The sequence below is a fragment of the Eptesicus fuscus genome, chromosome 13, assembly GCF_027574615.1.
Source record: "Eptesicus fuscus isolate TK198812 chromosome 13, DD_ASM_mEF_20220401, whole genome shotgun sequence".
Taxonomy (NCBI): domain Eukaryota; kingdom Metazoa; phylum Chordata; class Mammalia; order Chiroptera; family Vespertilionidae; genus Eptesicus; species Eptesicus fuscus.
This window is the reverse complement of record NC_072485.1, coordinates 40,171,663-40,191,054: the sequence shown is the minus strand read 5'-3', so window position 1 is coordinate 40,191,054 and position 19,392 is coordinate 40,171,663. Positions and strand designations below refer to the sequence as shown.

The 19,392-nt window shown below is 41.6% G+C and overlaps 1 protein-coding gene across 1 annotated transcript in view; it reads right to left on the bottom strand.

Annotated features, from left to right (window-relative positions):
• The window catches only part of PGM2L1 (phosphoglucomutase 2 like 1), a 41,333-nt gene extending 26,871 nt beyond the window's left edge, over positions 1-14,462 (bottom strand). Inside the window, exons 1-2 of the mRNA XM_054724949.1 lie at positions 14,036-14,462; positions 1,568-1,735 (exon numbers count right to left, since the gene is read on the bottom strand). Of these exons, the coding sequence (XP_054580924.1) occupies positions 1,568-1,735; positions 14,036-14,146 (279 nt within the window). The 5' untranslated portion in view covers positions 14,147-14,462. The remainder of the gene's footprint in view (positions 1-1,567; positions 1,736-14,035) is intronic.
• Between the last annotated feature and the right edge of the window lie 4,930 nt (positions 14,463-19,392).

Genomic DNA, 19,392 nt, shown 5'->3' with positions numbered 1-19,392 from the left:
GATTCTGTCTCATCATTGATGTCTCTATCTCTCTCTCCCTCTCCCTTCCTCTTTGAAATAAATAAAATATATATATTTATTTTTTTTAAAAAAAGTAATTATTCTTGCCCTGGCCAGTATGGCTCAGCTGGTTGGGCATCATCCCATGCACTGAAAGGCTGCTGATTTGATTCTGCGTCTGGGCACATAACTGAGTTTCAGGCTGGGTCCCTGGTAGGGGGCGTGTAGGAGGCAGCCAATCCATGCTTTGCTCTCACATCAATGTTTCTCTCTCACTCCTTCTCTTTTCCTCTCTCTCTTTAAAAATCAATTTAAAAAAATCTTTTTAAAAAAAGAATAATTATTCTTCCCAAATTACTTTGTGTGTGTGTATGAGTGTGTGTGCACATGCACACCCAAATTGGCTAGTTTCACCCACTTATTTATTTCTAATGATTATACTATCCTAAAACCTCACAGAACCTCCTATTATTCTATTATTCTCTGGTATGAAAATCCATTTTATTTTATCCCCCTCTACTTAGATTCTGAAAAGGGCTAAGGCTGAAGAATCAGATTCCATTTGACTTGTCTACTTCACACTCAACTACTGTAAAAATTTGCACTTCTATAGAGATTTTTTTTCAAACAGCTCCTCCATCCCATTTTGTTAAGTCAAGGAATCTTCATTTAAAATGAAAGCTTACAAGGAAACCCAATATATAAAAAAGATTGAACTGAAGCATCTCTAGATGAGGAGATGGAGGTGGGGAGGTGGTATGCATGTTGTCATCCCTTCATCCCCACCCCCTGCACTAGCCCTTGGCTTTAGAGAATTCCCTCAGAACAAGGCTAAAGATGATTCACTGTTTGCCAGGATCAATTAAAATTATGACTACCGAACATTTCTCTAGTCCAAATCTATTTTTAGTATATACTAAATGCATTTTGGCCTTCAAGCAAGTATAGTTCCTTGAAGCAATGATAATGATTCACTGGAAAGAAAAGTAATTAGTTTCTTATTTCCAAAATAAATTGCATAAAATGGGGAGAAATAAAATAAATGGTGTTTGTCATACACTATCTTAAAGAACTCTCAAATGGATATGAAGAACCAATGGAAATATTTTCAACTAAATTTTCCAAATACCCTGATTAACCTGTATCAATGGCCATATGCCAAAATGGGTCATCTAAATAGGAAATGTCAATATTCATTTGTTAGAAGAGCCAAAAGGAATTGTTTCTTGCCGTAAGGCTCTAGAGAAAAGAATTTTGACCATATTAGGCCTTGCTAAATCACAAGACAAAAGCTAACCAAAAGATTTCACCTATTTATGACAAATGCCAAGTAACACTGTCAAGAAGGTGACAATGACAACTAAAATAACTCCTACTGAGAAGTTAGTCTTTGACCTTGAAGATACAGAAATGCCTTCTAAGATAAATCAAAGATCAGAATTTATTCTTTTTTTATTTACCTACAAGAGAGTATCTTCCTGGATATGAAGGTTTTGGTTTTTCTTAGAAAGGCACTATCTAATTTATACGGTAAAAAACATTGAGTGATAAAAGTGTATAGACTTACCTGTGTTGATTGTATTACTGTAAGGTCATTAATGTAACAAAATCCTGCCCCCATAGCAGAACGAAGTCCTGCAGTCCCAAAAGTCATTCGGCAACAAAGACGATCCCGAAGTTCCTTATTCATTCCATTTCGTAACAGATTTTCAATTTGCTCTTTTGTTTTGGGATTCTATAAAAAAGAAGTATTAAAACTTAATCAGGATCACAAACAGAGTCCTAATATGAAGCCTTTCTAAGGAGCCAATAAATACTATGTATAGTCTGACCAGCATGGCTCAGTGGTTGAGAGTTGACTTACTAACCAGGAGGTCACGGTTATTCAGTTGTATAAGTTTCTTATATATTTTGATATCAATACTTTATCAAATACATAATTTGCAAATATATTCTCCCAGTCAGTAGGTTGCCTTTTTGTTTTGGTGAAGGTTTCCTTCACTATGAAGAAGCTTTTTAGTTTGACGTAGGCCCATTTGTTTCTTTTTTAAATTTTGTTTCCCTTACATGAGGGGACGGTCCACAAAGATATTTCTCTGACTGATGTCAGATAGTTTACTTCCTATGTTTTCTTGAGTTTTATGGTTTCAGGCCTTACCTTAAAGCAATTCCACTTCTGGGTATTTATCCAAAGAAAATGAGAAAACATTATTCAAAAAGATATATGCACCCTTATGTGCACTGCAGCAAAATCTACAATAGCCAAGATTTGGAAGCAATTTATGTGTCTGTTGATAGATAAATGGATAAAGAAGATGCAGTACACATACACAATGGAATATTACACAGCAATAAAAAAGAATGAAATTTGTGACAACATGGAGGGATCTAGAGAGTATTGTGCTAAGTGAAATAAGCTGGCAGAGGGAGAAGTGGAACTGCACAAGCTGGCTCTGATCATCCTAAGGCAGTTCTCCAGAGAAGGATGCATATGTGTGAACTCATAGCAGTAGTACCTATAGTAGCTGGAAATGGACACAACCAACTAGTTAAACGGATCTCTGGGAGGATCTTAATAGGATCTTAGCACACACACATACTAAATTTACACGTAGTCCTTGTTTGTTAGATTTTATCTTATGTAACTAATGTTTAACTTTATTAGGCACTTTGCATCTGTTGAAATTGTTATATGATTTTTCTTTTTTAACCTGTCAAAGTTGTGGATAACCTTAATTGATTTTCTAATATTATACCAACCTTGTATTCTGGTTTGGGTTTGATAAATTTACTTTTTATTTAAGTATAGCTGGTATACAATCTTACATTGGTTGTATTAGTTTCAGGTGTATAATATAGTGATTCAACATTTTTATACCTTATAATGTGGTCACTCCAATAATTCTAATATTCATCTGTCACATGTAAACTTATCACAATCTTATTGACTAAATTCCCCTTCTCTTTTTCACTCTCCTCCCCAAACCCTCCCTTCTGGTAACCATCCCTTTTGTCTCTGTTTCTGAATCTGTTTGTACAGAACACATGAAGGCTATACACACCTTCCCCCATGGCCAACAGCCAATGACTGTTTGGTGCAGGGTTATAACTCCATTATGCAATTAATACTCCAGAGGGCCAACGAATCAAGTTGAGATTCAATTTTACCTGAAACTAAATCATTCCCTCACTCCCCTACAGGTTTCTCCTGAGAGCAGTTCTTTTATAAATCATTTACACAAGAATCCCCATCTTGGCTTCTAGGGAACTCAACCTAAGATACATATATGTAAATATACACAGTTGACCTTTGAACAATGCAGGGGTTTAGGGTGCCCAACCGTGTGCTATCAAAAATCGGCAAATAACTTTTGACTCCTCAAAGACTACAGTCCGTTGGTATCTGTGGGGAATTGGTTCCAGGACCCCTAAAGATACCAAAATCTATAGATGCTCAAGTCCCTCATATAAAATGACATAGATCAATGCATACAGTCGGCCCTATGCATTCATGAATTTCCAACTGCGGATAAAACACCTGGGGATACAAAGGGCTAACTGCATATTTATTAAAAAAATATGCACATAAGTGGACCTGTGTCATTCAAAGCTGTATTATTCAAGTGTTAACTGTATATACTTTTAACTTTTAGCACACAAGAAATAGAAAGGAACTTCCTGAATCTGATAATGACTAGCAGTCCTAGCTAAAGCTGTAAAGCAAGAAAAAGAGACAAAAAGTACAAGAACTGCAAAAGAAACAAAACACATATATACAGATGAAATGGTTGAGCACATAAACAATTTCAAGAGTAAATAATTTTTAGAATGAATGTTAAAATACAGTAGGGTTGTTGGATACCAGGTCAATATACCAACGCCAATTGCATTTCTCTGTATCAACAAACAGAAAAATCATTTTAAACCATCTGTTTCCTATATGGCCATGTAAACTCCAACAATATCTGACCTTCCCACAGGTAACAACTGTAAACTCTAGACAAAATACAAAAACAAAGAAACAAAACCAAACCCACAAAGACCTGAAGGTACTGGAGAGTGGACAAATGCAAATGATTGTAAAAGGGAGTTGACATTTGGGACAAGGGACCAATACAGGGTGAGTTCCCATTTTTATGGCTTTTAATGGGAAGGCAGGTATTAATCTGAACCATGCACAGTGGCTAAAACACCCGTGAAAATTCTACAGTCCTTATGGCCTGAAGAACCAGAGGACAGAGTTCAGGGTAACCACAGGGGTATATGTCCAGAAAGGAGAGAGCTGGAGGGGGAGAACCTGACATTCTGCACACAGACTCTGCCCAACTCCCTGGCTGACTCCTGTACTATGTATGTGAGATAGACTTCGGCTAAGGATAAAAGAATAAATTGAGATTTGAGCAGCCTCTCAAGAAACAGTTTGCAGTTAGCGTTCAACCAAGTTAACTACCTGTTAAAACACACAAAATCAAACACTCAATACTTAAAAGGTGCTTGAATTCTCAGTGCTTTATAAAACAGAGGTTCTTTTTCCCCCCAAGGGCATGAAAATTACAAAAATAAATACACATTGGTGTGAGTTGTACTGTAGTACTATAGTATACTATCAACTCTCTTATTGTTAAGTTTTTCTTTATAATTATGTAAAAGTTCCTTGATATTTGGGGAGAAGATGTTTAAGTCATTTATTTTATATATGAATCTAATTTTATAGAAATCACAAATAACACTTATTATTTTTGTAAAGTATGACATTTCTACTTAGATGAACATCTTAGTCTGTATTTAATGTTATTTTATTGTTGACTTTCATTCTATTAAGGAAATATAGCTTCTGAAAATCTTGTAATAGTGTACTGTTTAGAGATTAGTTAATAGTATCCACATTTTCAAAAGTTATATACTAAGTATTTATATATTACTAGTGGATTTGTGCACATTGAAAGGAAATTAATTAGAAGGAAGATTCATGTGATAATTACGCTACTGCAAAAATTACATGTCGAAATAGTATTATATAATTAAAATAAAAAATATTTTAATATCATTATTCACCTTTTTTCTATAATAGAAGTGTCAGAGAGGAAAGAAAATTAGTAAAATGTATTTGAAAATAACATATAAATTAATAAACAACATGATATAAAAACAACAAAGACATGATATAAAAATAACAAAAACATGATATAAAAACAATGATTGATAAATTGGTTAATAAATAAACCAATACATGATATAACAACAATAAAGTGCCAATAGTTGGTTTTCAGATACATACATTGCGTGCAATTGGCGCCAGTGAGAGCTTTATATGTATGGTGCATGCGTTGAGTCAACATTTATTTTTAAATTTCCAGTGCGTGTCATATGTACTGGTCGGGGTCAGTCGAATGGTCAGACAGATGGATGGTTGGTCACTTAGCCTTTTATATATATACTAAAGGCCCGATGCACAAAGATTCGTGCAAGAATGGGCCTTCCTTCCCCTGGCTGCCGGCACTGCCTTCACTCTGGCCAGAGCTGCCTTTCTGCCTTCCCTCGCTGCCCAGAGGCCCAGAGCGGCTGCCTGTGTATGCAAATTAACCCACCATCTTTGTTGGGTTAATTTGCATGCTCACTCCTGATTGGCTGGTGGGCATCGTGAAGGTAAGGTCAATTAGCATGTTACTCTTTTATTAGGTAGATTGATAAGATATATAATACTTTGCTTTTGTTGAGTGTTTTCAGGCATTGAAATAATTTTGACTGTGATTTTCTTTTAAAGGAGCTGTTTAACTCCCAGGGTTATCATTACTTGATTAAGTGAAAAACAAAACAATTTTTGAACCAAACAGCAAATTTAGATAAAACCCTAAAATTCATAGATATGCCTTGGTTACTTTGGGGAAAGGAGAAAAGGGGAGAAATTGGGTCAGGAAGTGAATATGGGGAATTAAACTGAATCTGTAATTTGCTTATTTCTTTAAAAAGGAGATCTGATTCAAATTTAGCAAAATTTTATGATTTAACAAAATGGGAACTGTTTATCATTCTCTGTATTTTTAAAAAGAGAGAAATAAATGTATTAATAAGTCCCATTACTTCTTCCTTAGTTTTCTTTAAAGGCTTTATAAGTACCCTAATGTAAAACTTTGATATCCACATTTCTAGAAGAGGCTCCAGGCTACCCTCCACAACTCCAATTCATCCTATCCTAATTACATGCTGCAGCCAGATTAATCATTCAAGAACCAGCAATAGTGTCCAATGCCAGTTACACCAAATGTAAAGGTTAGGAAGGGTGGGACCAGATCCTAAAAGGCAGAAAAGTCTAAACCACTTTTTTTGTTATTAATCCTCACCCGAGGATATTTTTCCCATTAATTTTGAGAGAGAGTGGGAGAGGGAAGTGGAAGAAAGAAAGGGGAGAGAGAAAGGGAGAGGGAGATATGAGAGAGACACATCGATTGGTTGCCTCCCTGGTGTGCCCAGACCAGGCTGGAGATAGAACCTGCAACCCAGGAACCTACTTTGACCAGGAATCGAACCCTTGACACTTAGGTACACAGACCAATGCTATAACCATTTAACAGCACTGGTCAGGGCTCAAACCCTGTATAGGTTAAAAAATGGGAATAACTACCTCAAGCAATCCTTGGGAATTAAGATTAAAAGAGAATTTTAACATGGAAGCATTTAGTACCATGTCTGGCATATGATCACTCAAAAAACACTAGTTTTCTATCATCTATTCTAACCTCAGCAGTTCAAAAACATGTGCTATATTTTAGTTTTCCTAAATTGTTCTTACATGCCCTTCATGCTCTTCATTGTTCTTACATGCCCCCTGTTCAGTCTCATTTCCCTGATCAGTTTCATTTTCCATTTTTTAAATTTCTCTCACCTTAAGTTTTCTGCCTATCCATCGTCTATTCCTATCCTACTTATCAAGCTCAAATTCTACTTTTTACATAAAGTCTTCCTGACTGAATTCCTATTGCTCTTAAGAACTAGCAGTCAGACAGTTGACCACTTAATTGTTCTTTTTATATTTTTAACTAGAGGCCTGTTGCATGAATTTGTGTACAGGTGGGGTCCCTCTGCCTGGCAGGCGGTCAGGGCCGATCAGGGCCGTCTCACCCAGTCCCAATCGAGCTGATCGGGTGGGCCGGCTGCGGGGAGGGACTGTGGGAGGTTGGCTATGGGAGCACACTGACCACCAGGGGGCAGCTCCTTTGAGCGTCTGCCCCCTGGTGGTCAGTGTGCGTCATGCTACCGGTTGTTCTGCCATTTGATCAATTTGCATATTACCCTTTTATTATATGGTATTAAATTGTACGTGATGCTCTATAACTTGCTTATTTAATTGAATATCCGTTCAATACATGTAATATCTATGCTAATCTTTTCAACTACTGCAGAGCATTCCAGTTTATTTATCCTTTGCCCTATTGGTGGGCATTTATGTTTTCTCTAATTTTTATTTGCATGAATAAAAAAATATTTCAGAGGGAAAATTACATGAGAACATTCTGAAGCAGAAACCACAAAATAAAACCACTACTTATATTGAATTTATTGAAGAGATTTTCTAACAAGATTCTGGTTAGCTAAAAACGAAAAGGCCTTTGTATGTAAGAAGCACAGTATTTTTCATTTACACTATAATTTTCATACTCTCTTGGGCATTGAATATGACAATATTCATAGGTTTTTTTTGAAAGATACAGTGCTCACTAAATTATTTGTTGTGGAAGATCTCAAGCAGGATTGGATACACTACTGTCTGTCTATTCTTTCCACCAGCATTAATCATTTTCTCCATTAACTCCCAACACCAGAGGGCAGCAGCCTCAGTACTAATTAGCAATAATGAAGAGAGCAATTTCGTGAAAATACACTCCTGTAGTAAAATCTGCACTAAGTTGCTAATCAACCTTTTATTTGGGGGGTTGGGGTTGGGGGGAGATATTTCTTAAAAACAAACAGAACAGACATATAAAGTAGGTAAAAAACAATTCAAACAAGCAAATGATGTTGGTTTTCTTTATATAACTTGACCTCGGTTAGTCATTGACATCCACAGATTTTTCTGGAAAGCTGGTATGGGTTTTCTGTTTTTGTATATATAGGCATGTTTTCTGCCAGTCTGTTCTTAAGTAAAATGGCCAATTAGGAGCTCTGTGTTTGTGAGCTGGGCTCATTGTTCTGCAGACTTTGTTAGCACTAATTACATTATGTAAACTTTCAGAAGAATAATGAAAACTGATGGCATAATGAAATTTAGGAGGAGTAAAGAATAGTGTGAGTGAGCTCCCATTTTTTCATAGCATGTATTTGACAGATGATATCTAAAATAAATCAAGGGATAGTGGTACTAGCACATTATTTAGTTTTTTGATGGTAACCATGAGAATAACTAAAAACAAAGCTGAAAATGGCTTCTAAAGGGCAAATTGCAGATGCGAAGAGGCAGTTAGAAACATTACTTCCCATTATAATCCCTTTTGTACTATTTTTTATCATAAGCATGTATTTCTTTGAAATAAATACAAATAAATTAAAAAGAAAATGGTAGAAACTGAGGAAAATGTAAAAAAAAAGGAAATAAAAAATAAATTTATTTTTAAAAAGGGAAATAAATCCAAACTCTCGTTCATATGTACTAAATTTCTGGGCCAGAAGGAGAATGTTGTTGCCAAGGAGACCAAAGCAACTGTTGAGCAGCAAATATAGCTCTTGAAAAAAAAAAATTCATGATAATGTATTCTGCTTAATATTACATCCTATTCCAGCTTTTAAAAAGGACAAAATGGTTTTAATGAGGTTCCTGAAACTTGGTGATGATGTCACCAACATTTGCTAAGTATTCAGATTATAAGGTCTGGTACGGGATAAGAAAATTTGAGTAAAGGTCAAATGACCTGGGTTCTAGTCCCAACTCTACTACTTAAAAGCCATATGTCCTTGAGCAAGCCATTTTCCTTTTCTGAAACTAAGTTTCTTTGCTTGTAAAAAATGGGATAACCACTCCCTAGCCTGCCCACCCCTCAAGTTTGCTGTGAATATAAAAAAAAAATTTTAGGTTATTTTACAAAGTTTGAAACACTACACAAATAAATTCAAGTGATAAGTACTAATATTTCCCAAGATTGATAAAGCCATATGTATTCTGTACTTTTCATTGATTAAATGCCAAATTAAGTACAGCATTATAAAAATGTGAACAATGTAATATAAGCTGTTATTGTAAAAATTGGACTGAACTAAGTGGCAGATCCAAGCTCTGGTCCAGGCTCTACCACAACTGGCTAATTTCCACAATTACTTTGGGTCTCTACACAGTGAAATTGGACTAGACCACCTTCAAGTAGAGGTGCTCCATGGTATATTTTCCATCACAAGATGACTTAAAAGGGAATTCATTCACCATTTTTAAAAATCTGGGCCACATTTTGCTTGAAAAAAATATCACTGCTAGATGTCCGAAAGTCACTGGCTTCGATTAAAGTCTTTTTATTTCTATTTCCGGGCATTTCATAACCTTATCTAAACTAATCTGTCTTTAACTTTTCATTCTACTCTTTCTCACCATAGACCTACAGCGAGATCAGAGTGTTCTACTCACTATTTTTCAAAATGCCATGGCCCAAAACACCAAGGGGCAGATCCCGGACTACGGTAGATTTACCAATGGAATGCCCCCACTCAAACTACACGGGATACCTGACTGCCCAATAAATACCCTATTGCACTATTTTCTTTTTAACACTTACACACACTTTTATTTATTCAAGGCCACTAAAGACAAATCACAGTTGACTCTAGAACAGGTGAGTATTAGGGGCACTAGCCCCTTTAAACTCCCTGCGGTCAAAAATCCACTTTTGACTCCCCCAAAACTTAATTACTAATGGCCTACTGTTGACCAGGAGCCTTACTGATAACAGTCAATTAACGCATGTTTTGTATGTTGCATGCATCACATACTGTATTCTTATAATAAAGTAAGCTAGAGAAAAGAAAATGTTATTAAGAAAATCATAAGAGAAACTACATTTACAGTATTATATTTATTTTTAAAATCTGCATATAAGTGAACCTACAGAGCTGAAACCTGTGCTGTAAAGGCTTTCTATGACCTGGTCTCTACATGCCTTCTCAACAGTTTCTCTTTGTACCCTAAGCTACAGCAGAAACAAATGTTCTAAGTACACACATAGAAGGATAACATTCATTTGTAATTTAGTTTTCCCTGCTGAAGACACACATTAGAGTTTCAGTCTCTGCTTGGAATAGTCTTCCTCTCCATGTTAACAAGTCTAAATTTTAATTAATTCTGAAAGTTAGCAGAAACAACACGTTTTTCGTGAAGACTTTTCAAAGTACACCGCCCCACCAAGGCTAAAACTAGCAATTTTGGCGACTTAAGCAAGTAGCAAATTGCCCTCTGATCAATTTATAAATTATGTGCTTCACTTAGAGCCATTAGAATCAGTGGCATTTGGTAGGTTCCTTCTTTCAATGAAACTCAGTTTCTCTGTGCTAAAAGACGATGTGTGTTGTCAACATGTAATGAGATAAATGCTGTAAATCTGACCTATTATTTTGTATTTTAGCACTCTACATTTCAGTGCCCAGGGATACAACCTAGCTTACCTATACTCTCAGTCTATAATATACACCTTTATTTACCAATTAAAAGTATTTTCTCTCATTAAGAGGATTAATTAATCTTTATTATTTGTATTACGTGATTATCAAAATTATTTAAATCTGTTCTTCTGTTAAGGGCACCTGTTACTTACTTCCTGTATTATATTTGTGAGCTTTTGTTTTATCCTCCCTTCTACGTTCTTTAAAGATACGATCCATATCTATTTCATCTTTGTATTTCCCACAGGTTTTCAGACAGTGCCTTGTACAGAGACGGCACTTTAGATATAAACTAAGATTTTCTTTTCCACTTTCAATGAAGGCTGGCTCTCCACATTCTGCTGTAGCTTAGGATACTTTCTTCTAGAAAGTCTTCCTTGACGATCCCAGTCCACTTTTTAACTCCTAAAAGAGCTGTCTATAAACCATTTAATTGCCACTAAAACTACTCAGCATTATCTTTTTATGTTTATATGTATGTTATAATCTTTTTATATTTCAGTATATTCCAACAATATCTAGGCACAACATAGACAATTAATCTTTTAAAAAATTAATCAAGAGATTCATTAAGGGCCTAGCTGGTTTGGCTCAGTGGATAGAGCGTTGGCCTGTGGACCAAAGGGTCCCAGGTTCCATTCCGGTCAAGGGCACATGCCCGGGTTGCAGGCTTGATCCCCAGTAGGAGACGTGCAGAAGGCAGCCGATCAGTGATTCTCTCTTATCATTGATGTTTCTATCTCTCTCTCTCCCTCTCCTTTCTCTCTGAAATCAATAAAAATATACTTTAAAAAAAAAAAGAGAGAGATTCATTAAGAAGAGTATACTCAAAACTGGCACCTAAAGAGGACAAAAGATCTCATTCATGGCAATGAAAAACAAACTATTCTTGAAGGGCCAAAGGCTTTGACATACATAATAGTTACTAGTAAATTAAATTGTGTTAGAATTCTACAAGTGTCTTTGAATTTCATAAATCTTCCTTTCACTTTAGGGAGACATAAGTGCAACCACATGCATTTACTGACTACCAATGAAAGCAGATGACTGTAAACAAAAACAAATAACTGTATTAAACATATAAGGATATCATTCTTTTGTAATTTAGTTAATTTTCCCTGCTGAAGACATTTATATAGTTTGCAGTATATATCATTTTACTGTATGCTAAGCCTTAGTGCTTTTATTTCTATTAGGTTCCCTCCTCCCTAATGGACTAAATCCAGAAAAGCAATCTTTGAATCTTCACTTCTTTTGTATCCTTCCACAGTGAGGAACTATATTATAGTAGGCATTTTATAAATACTGCCAAAATGGATTTAAAGGCACATCTTTATGTTAATTAATGGGATATCACAGATTTGGTACACCTGATTAAATATGTATATTATATATATATATATACTTTTATTTATTCAAGGCCACTAAAGATATATATATCTCCAAATCCTACAATAAGGGAGTTGGTTCTCTAGTTTATTTCAATCAGAACACTCTAGAGCAGTGATTTTCAACTTTTTACATTCCATGGCAAACATAAACTAATTACTGAAATTCTGCAGCACACCAAAAAATATACGATCTGATAAAAAAAAAGTATAATTTTGATTCAGTCACACTGGACAGCTATTGCTATGATGGCTGTTGTAATTTTTTAATTTGACAATCTACGGGAAAAGAGGTCAGTGCCCCTGACTAGTCAGGTATTGCATGTTTTAAAAACTCTTGCGGCACACCGGTTAAAAATTGCTGCTCTTGAATCTTGCTGCTCAAAGTGTGGTTCACAGACCAGCAGCACTGGTATCACCTGGGAGCTCATTCTGAGGCCGAATCCTCAGGCCCTCCTCCAGGCTTCCTAAATCAGAATCTGGTGATCTGTAAGCACTTCAAGGTTTGAGAAGCACTGGTTCAGACTCCAGGAAGAACGAGAATGTCCAAGATGCATATGATCAAGTAATGCTAACTAACACGTGATTGCTTATTTGTTAGTCTTCCTTCTCCGTTAACTGAGGCTTTTTGAGGGCAAGAACCCTTTCCTATCTTCCTCACCAGTAGTATTCCCTGGGCTGACAAGCCCTGAAACATTATCCAGTGCTCAATAAAATCTCTTGTGGTGTTGTGTGTTTTTTTCAATCCTCACCTGAGGATATATTTTCATTGATTTTAGAGCGGGGAGGGAGGGAAGAAGGGATGGAAGGAAAGAGAAGAGGAAGAGGGGAGAGGAGATGCTAGAGATGGGGAATCTGACCAACAACCTAGGTATGTGCCCTGACTGGGCATGAACCTGCAATCATTAGGCGTACAGGAGGATGCTCCAACCAATGGAGCCACCTGGCCAGGGCTCAATAAATATTTTTTGCTGAATGCATGAATGACTGAACAAAGTGAAGATAAAACTTTTTCACAAAGCTCATCTTTTAGGAAATTATTTGTACAACATGACTTCACATACTACCAGACTAATTATTTAATTCAGTATTATTAATTCCATTTTAAATGTTCCTTCTCCATGTCAACAAAGGCACTGCATGTGTTCGACAAAGCAAAAGCTTGGATCACCTTCCTTTGTTGGAGCCACCAGGGACCTTTTTTTTACAAGTGCGATAGCTGCGTTTTAATTCCGCTCGCACAGATCCATCCCACAAGAATGCACAAGATGAAATCACCGCAAAACTTGGAGGGGGTGGGGAGAACAGAGGAGGAATGGGCAACACAAAAACCTTTCTGTATCAAAGCATCATATAAAAGCTGGAAAACATGATTTTTTTTTTTTAAACAGGATACTTCCAGGAAATAATTCCCGGGAAGGGAAAGAAGGTGGTAAGAGAACTCTCACCTTTCTCCAAGAGCAAAAGGTGATACTAGAGAATACTAGGGAGTGATGAAAGATCAGCGACTACCTAGCGACGGAAGGTGGAAAACACAGCAGAGCAGAACCAACGCGGATAGCGGTTAGAAACGTCCGAGAAGCGTGACAAAAACCACTTTCAGGTGTAGAGAAAGGGAAGGGAAAGGAAAGCTCTATGACGGATACAACTTACGATGATGATGATTAATTAATATTATTATTATTATTAATTATTATTATTGAGTAAGAGAGAGAGAGAGAGAGGCGGCATGCACTTGAAGGGAGGGGGTGGCAGGAAGAAAGGGAGGTTGCGATTGCGCTCACTGTAAAAGGAAGCGACCACAGGCGTCCCTGCCCAGCTCAGCCGGTCCCGGGGGGCCAGCCCAGGCAGAGGTGGGGGGCGACGCCCGGCCCCGCTGGCTCCCCCGCGGTGGCCTGAGCCATCCCCTCTGCAGCCTGCCGAGCACCAGGTGGGGACAAGCAGCAGCAGCGGACGGTGTGTGGGAGGGCGTGCGGGGAGAAGGGGAGGATGCCGGCTGCCCAGGTACCCACCTTATCCCAACGGAGCCACTGCCCGATGGCCGTGTCGAGCTGAGGGTCCCCGGTGTGGTAGGGGGCGTGGAGCAGGTTGGAGTTCAGGTCCCCCTCTGCGTTTTCAGCCATGGCTGGCAGGCTGGGGTGCGCGGATCAGGGGGGGCCGCTGAAGACGCCTAGTTGGGGGGAGCCTGAGGTGCGCTCACCAGGGTCCCAACGCCCCCTCCTCACTGAAGGGCATCGGAGACCAGCGGCAGGACGTCTGCACCAGCTCCTGCCGCGGCTTAGAGACGCCGGAGAGAGGAGGTCGCGGCCGCCCGCTCTTCACCACCCCAGCTCCCGGTCTCGCTCTGGGCGAACGGACAGAGGCGGTCGCGCCGGGAGAGAACAACAACAGTCCGCGATGCCTGGGTTTTGGTCGCCGCCGCTGCCGCCGCCCTGGCTACCTTAGGCCCCGCCCCCGCCGCTGGCCCCGCCCCTTATGATTTAAGCCTGGGGGCCGGGAAGGGAGGGGGGGGCGTGAAGCGCGAGCAGGCTGGGCGCTCCCGCCGTCCCAGCAGCAGCGCGTTAGGATCCGCCACGGGGGTGGGGAAATGAAGCACGGCTCTTTTTTATGCTCTAAATGGCCTTTTGCCACGGGTGTTGTCTTTGTTCCGGCCCCCACACACTCCCACGCGTCTCCGTTTCCCCGCCGGCTACCGCGAGCCAGCCACCTAAGCGCGCTCGCCCGGCAAGTCCCGGGCGCGGCGTGCGCGCAGGCCGCTCTCCGATTTCGGCTTCGGGGCGCGCGCCCGGCGGCAGGGGGCGCGGGGCTGTCCCGCACGGCCTCATGGGGCTTGTAGTTCTTTTCTTACCCCGAGGTCCGCGGAGACCGTCGCGGAGGACTACGACTCCCAGCAGACCCGCACCCTGCCTTTCCTCAAAGGGAAAAATCTATCCCGAGGCTGTTCCCGGAGGGACGTTCCCTGAACCTGCTACCCTAGGGCGAGTGCCCTGAGCCTGCATTAATTAAATAAGGACTGCTGTAGGAAGGGGACAGCTGTCCCCACTGAGCCCTTTCCAGGGTAGGAGGTGCGTTCTTTCGCTCCAGCCCTCCCGTGAGGTAGGTGGGCGTGATCCTCCCCATTTTGCACACAAGGAGGAAACTGCCCTTCTCGGAGGGAACCGATGGAAGGGGGGGTTCTAACCTGCTTTCAGACTTCCTCAGCGGGCGGCCCTTCTCGCTCTGCTGCTCCCGGGGGCTCGGGAGGCAGGGAGAACAAGATGACCGAAAACAGACAAGGAAGCTGGGAAGGCGGGAAGGTGGGTCAGCACTTAGCCACAGCCACCGTGCATAAGCGTCACGGGAGAGGTACCAAAAGCTATGGGGATAGGAATCTAGAGGAAGAAGGAAGATGAGTGAGGTCATTTTAAAGTTCTTATTTTGGCCTCTTCCCTTCTAGGGAATGAATGTTCGTCTTAACGTCACGCAGCTTGAGGTCTGGGAGATGCTGAGGAGGGCTTACCTGCCAACTCATTGGCTCCTGAGTTTCTTGTTTCTGCCTTTTTACAAGGGCACTATCATTTTGACCAAATATCTTTCAACGCTTTCCCTATTCAGCTTTTTCTTTTTCTTTTTTTGGGTATGAGGGTGTAATAACATTTACACCATGGCTACAGTAACTTAATAAGTGGCTTTAGAGTGCTTTGAGGTTCATAGATAAAAGATATAAAACATTCCAAGTATTCCTTTCTTTCCTTTATAGTGCCATTGCCGTAATAAATTCCAAACTACCACGGTACAGAAGAATCGTAGTGCCGGTTCCTGAAAAATAACGTGCTGTAATTTGGAGTTACAGCTTTTGCTAAGCAGTTGGGTGTTTCCTTTAATGGAGTCAGCAGGTTCTTTTAATCACATCAGGCCTGGGGAGAAAAAACCATGTGTCCTGGATGAAGATTCATCATTCACCATCGTCACTATTATTGTCCATGACAAGCATTAATTGAACATTTACTCTATATGCTAAGCATTATGCTAGGAGCTGAGGCAATAAGGAAGTATATAACACAATTACTCATTAAAAAAAAAATCTGTCTAGGGGGTCAGGATCTATGCAAGAAAAGATAGCCCATGATAAACAGCAACTTACTGCAGACAACTGTTAAAGAGTTTGGAGCCCGAGGTGGTCAATAAAAGCAACAAGCAGCAGGTGAGACCAGCACTAGGCTTTGAGGAACAAAATAAGTAGAGAAAATGGTAGAGGATATTTTATTATTTTTTTTTTTTAATTTCTTTATTGAATAAGGTGTCACATATTTGTCCTCATCCCCCCATTCCCATCCCACCCCACTCCCCACGCATGCCCCAATCCCCTGTTTAACTTAACCGTTGGATAGGCTTATATGCATGCATACAGGTCCTTTGGTTGAACTCTCCCCCTCCCCCTCCCTCCCCCTACCCTCTTCTATCCTCCCTCTGAGGCCCGATAGTCCGATCGATGCCTCCTTGCTTCTGGTTCTGTTCTTGTTCCTCAGTCTATGTTGTTCATCATTTCCTCTAGATGAACGAGATCATATGTCACTAGATATATACTAATAAGAACTGAATGTGAGACGAGCAATAATATTTATGCTGACAGGCAAATGAATCAATCTGTAGTGAGCTTCCCCCTGGACCAACAGTTCTTTTGAGACCCAATTTCGATGTCCAGTAGTTCCTTATGTGTACATGTCAGCACTGACCCCTCAGCTCTGGATGGTGGACAAATGGTGGTAACGGAGGTCCGACTCCCTCTGGTTTGGTCTCGGCCGAACCCAGGGGCACGGCGTCACCCGGACTAAGGGGCACGTGGCCTCACCCATACCCAAGGGGCGCGTGTTCTCACCCGGGCCTGGGACCCAGCCTCACCCGGATGGATCCAGGGGCGCACGGCCTCACCCGGACCCAGGATCTGGCTTCACCCGTACCCAGGGACGCTTGGCCTCTCCCAGACCCAGGGCCACTTGGGCTCACCCGGGCCTAGGTGCACGAGGCCTCACCCAGATCCAGGGACACATGGTCTCACCCGGACCCAGGGACGCTTAGCCTCTCCCAGACCCAGGGGCACGTGGCCTCACCCGGGCCTAGGTGCACGAGGCCTCAACCGGATCCAGGGACACATGGTCTCACCCGGACCCAGGGACGCTTGGCCTCTCCCAGACCCAGGGCCACTTGAGCTCACCCGGGCCTAGGTGCACGAGGCCTCATCCGGATCCAGGGACGCATGGTCTCACCCGGACCCAGGGACGCTTGGCCTCTCCCAGACCCAGGGCCACTTGGGCTCACCCGGTCCTAGGTGCACGAGGCCTCACCCGGATCCTGGGACACCTGGTCTCACCCGGACCCAGGGATGCTTGGCCTCTCCCAGACCCAGGGCCACTTGGGCTCACCCGGGCCTAGGTGCACGAGGCCTCACCCGGATCCAGGGACGCAAGGTCTCACCCGGACCCAGGGACGCTTGGCCTCTCCCCGACCCAGGGCCACTTGGGCTCACCCGGGCCTAGGTGCACGAGGCCTCACCCGGATCCAGGGACACACGGTCTCACCCAGACCCAGGAACGTTTGGCCACTCCCAGACCCAGGGCCACTTGGGCTCACCCGGGCCTAGGTGCACGAGGCCTCACCCGGATCCAGGGACTCATGGTCTCACCCGGACCCAGGGACGCTTAGCCTCTCCCAGACCCAGGGGCAGGTGGCCTCACCCGGGCCTAGGTGCACCAGGCCTCACCCGGATCCAGGGACAGGTAGAGGATATTTTAAAGCCATAGGCCATTGGTTCTCAAATCTCCCGAAGAGTTTGTTTAAAATATATATTTCTGGCCCTAGCCGGTTTGGCTCCGTGGATAGAGTGCCGGCCTGCGGACTGAAGGGTCCCAGGTTTGATTCTGGTCAAGGGCACATGCCCAGGTTGCAGGCTCAATCCCCACTGGGGGATGTGCAGGAGGCAGCAATCAGTGATTCTCTCTCATCATTGATGTTTCTGTCTCCTTCTCTTTTCCTCTCTGAAATCAATAAAAAAAATTTTTTTAATATATCTTTCTGGACACTGCCCCAGAGATTGAATCAGCACATCTGTGTAGAGCCTAGATACCTACATATTTGATAAATCTGTTGATTGTGACATTGGGGACCATAATTTTGCTACTTAAAGTGTGATACGACCAGTGTATTGGTGTCCTCTGGGAGCTTATTAAATACAAATTTCAGGCTCCATCTCAATTCTGCTGAATCAGAATTACATTTTACAAGATCCAATAATGATTTATGCATATGAAATTTGATAGGCAGTGGGTTTCATAAGACGATTCTTACTCAGTTTAATTCAGTTTTGAGAAACACCACTTAAATGACAACTTTCAAGAGATGGGTTTATATAGGGCAAGTATGAAAGACAAGAGAAATACAAGCTTTAATTCAATACCAGAGTCAACCAGCTCTCACTTTTATATATATATACTAGAGGTCTGATGCACGAAATTCATGCACTTGGAGGGGAGGGCCCTCAGCCCAGCCTGCGCCCTCTTACAGTCAGGGAGCCATCGGGGGATGTCTGACTGATGGTTTAGGCCCGCTCCCTACGGAATCAAACCTGGCAATAAGGAAGTATATTTATCCAGATGGGTAGCGGGCCTAAGCTAGCAGTCAGACATCCTTAGCACTGCTGCAGAGATGGGAGAGGCTTCCGCCACCGCTGCTGCACTTGCCAGCCATGAGCCTGGCTTCTGGCTGAGCAGCGCCCCCCCTGTGGGAGCGTACTGACCACCAGGGGGCAGCTCCTGCATTGAACATCTGCCCCCTGGTGGTCAGTGTGCATCATAGCGACTGGTCGTTCCACTGTTTGGTCGATTTGCATATTATGCTTTCATTATACAGGATGTGTATATATTTATTTTTATTTTATTTTACTAATTTATTTTTTAATCCTCACCCGAGGATATTTTTCCATTGATTTTTAGGAAGAGTGGAAGAGAGAGGGAAAGACAGAGCGAAATATTGATGTGAGAGAAACACATTGATTGGTTGCCTCCTGCATGTGCCCTGACCAGGGCCTCTCTGGGGAGGAGCCTGCAACCGAGGTACAAGCCCTTGATTGGAATCAAACCCGGGACCCTTCAGTCCGCAGGCTGATGCTCTATACACTGAGCCAAACAGGCTAGGGCTACTTTTCGTTTTCTTAACTATGTTTTTATTGACTTAAGAGTGAGAGAGAAATGGAGAGGGAGTGGTAAAGAGAGAGAGAGAGAGAAACATGGGTTGCCTCCCACACACACCTGCACACACCTGCAACCCAGCATGCGCCCTGACTGGGAATTGAACTGGTGACCCTTTAGTGCACAGGATGACACTTAACCAACTG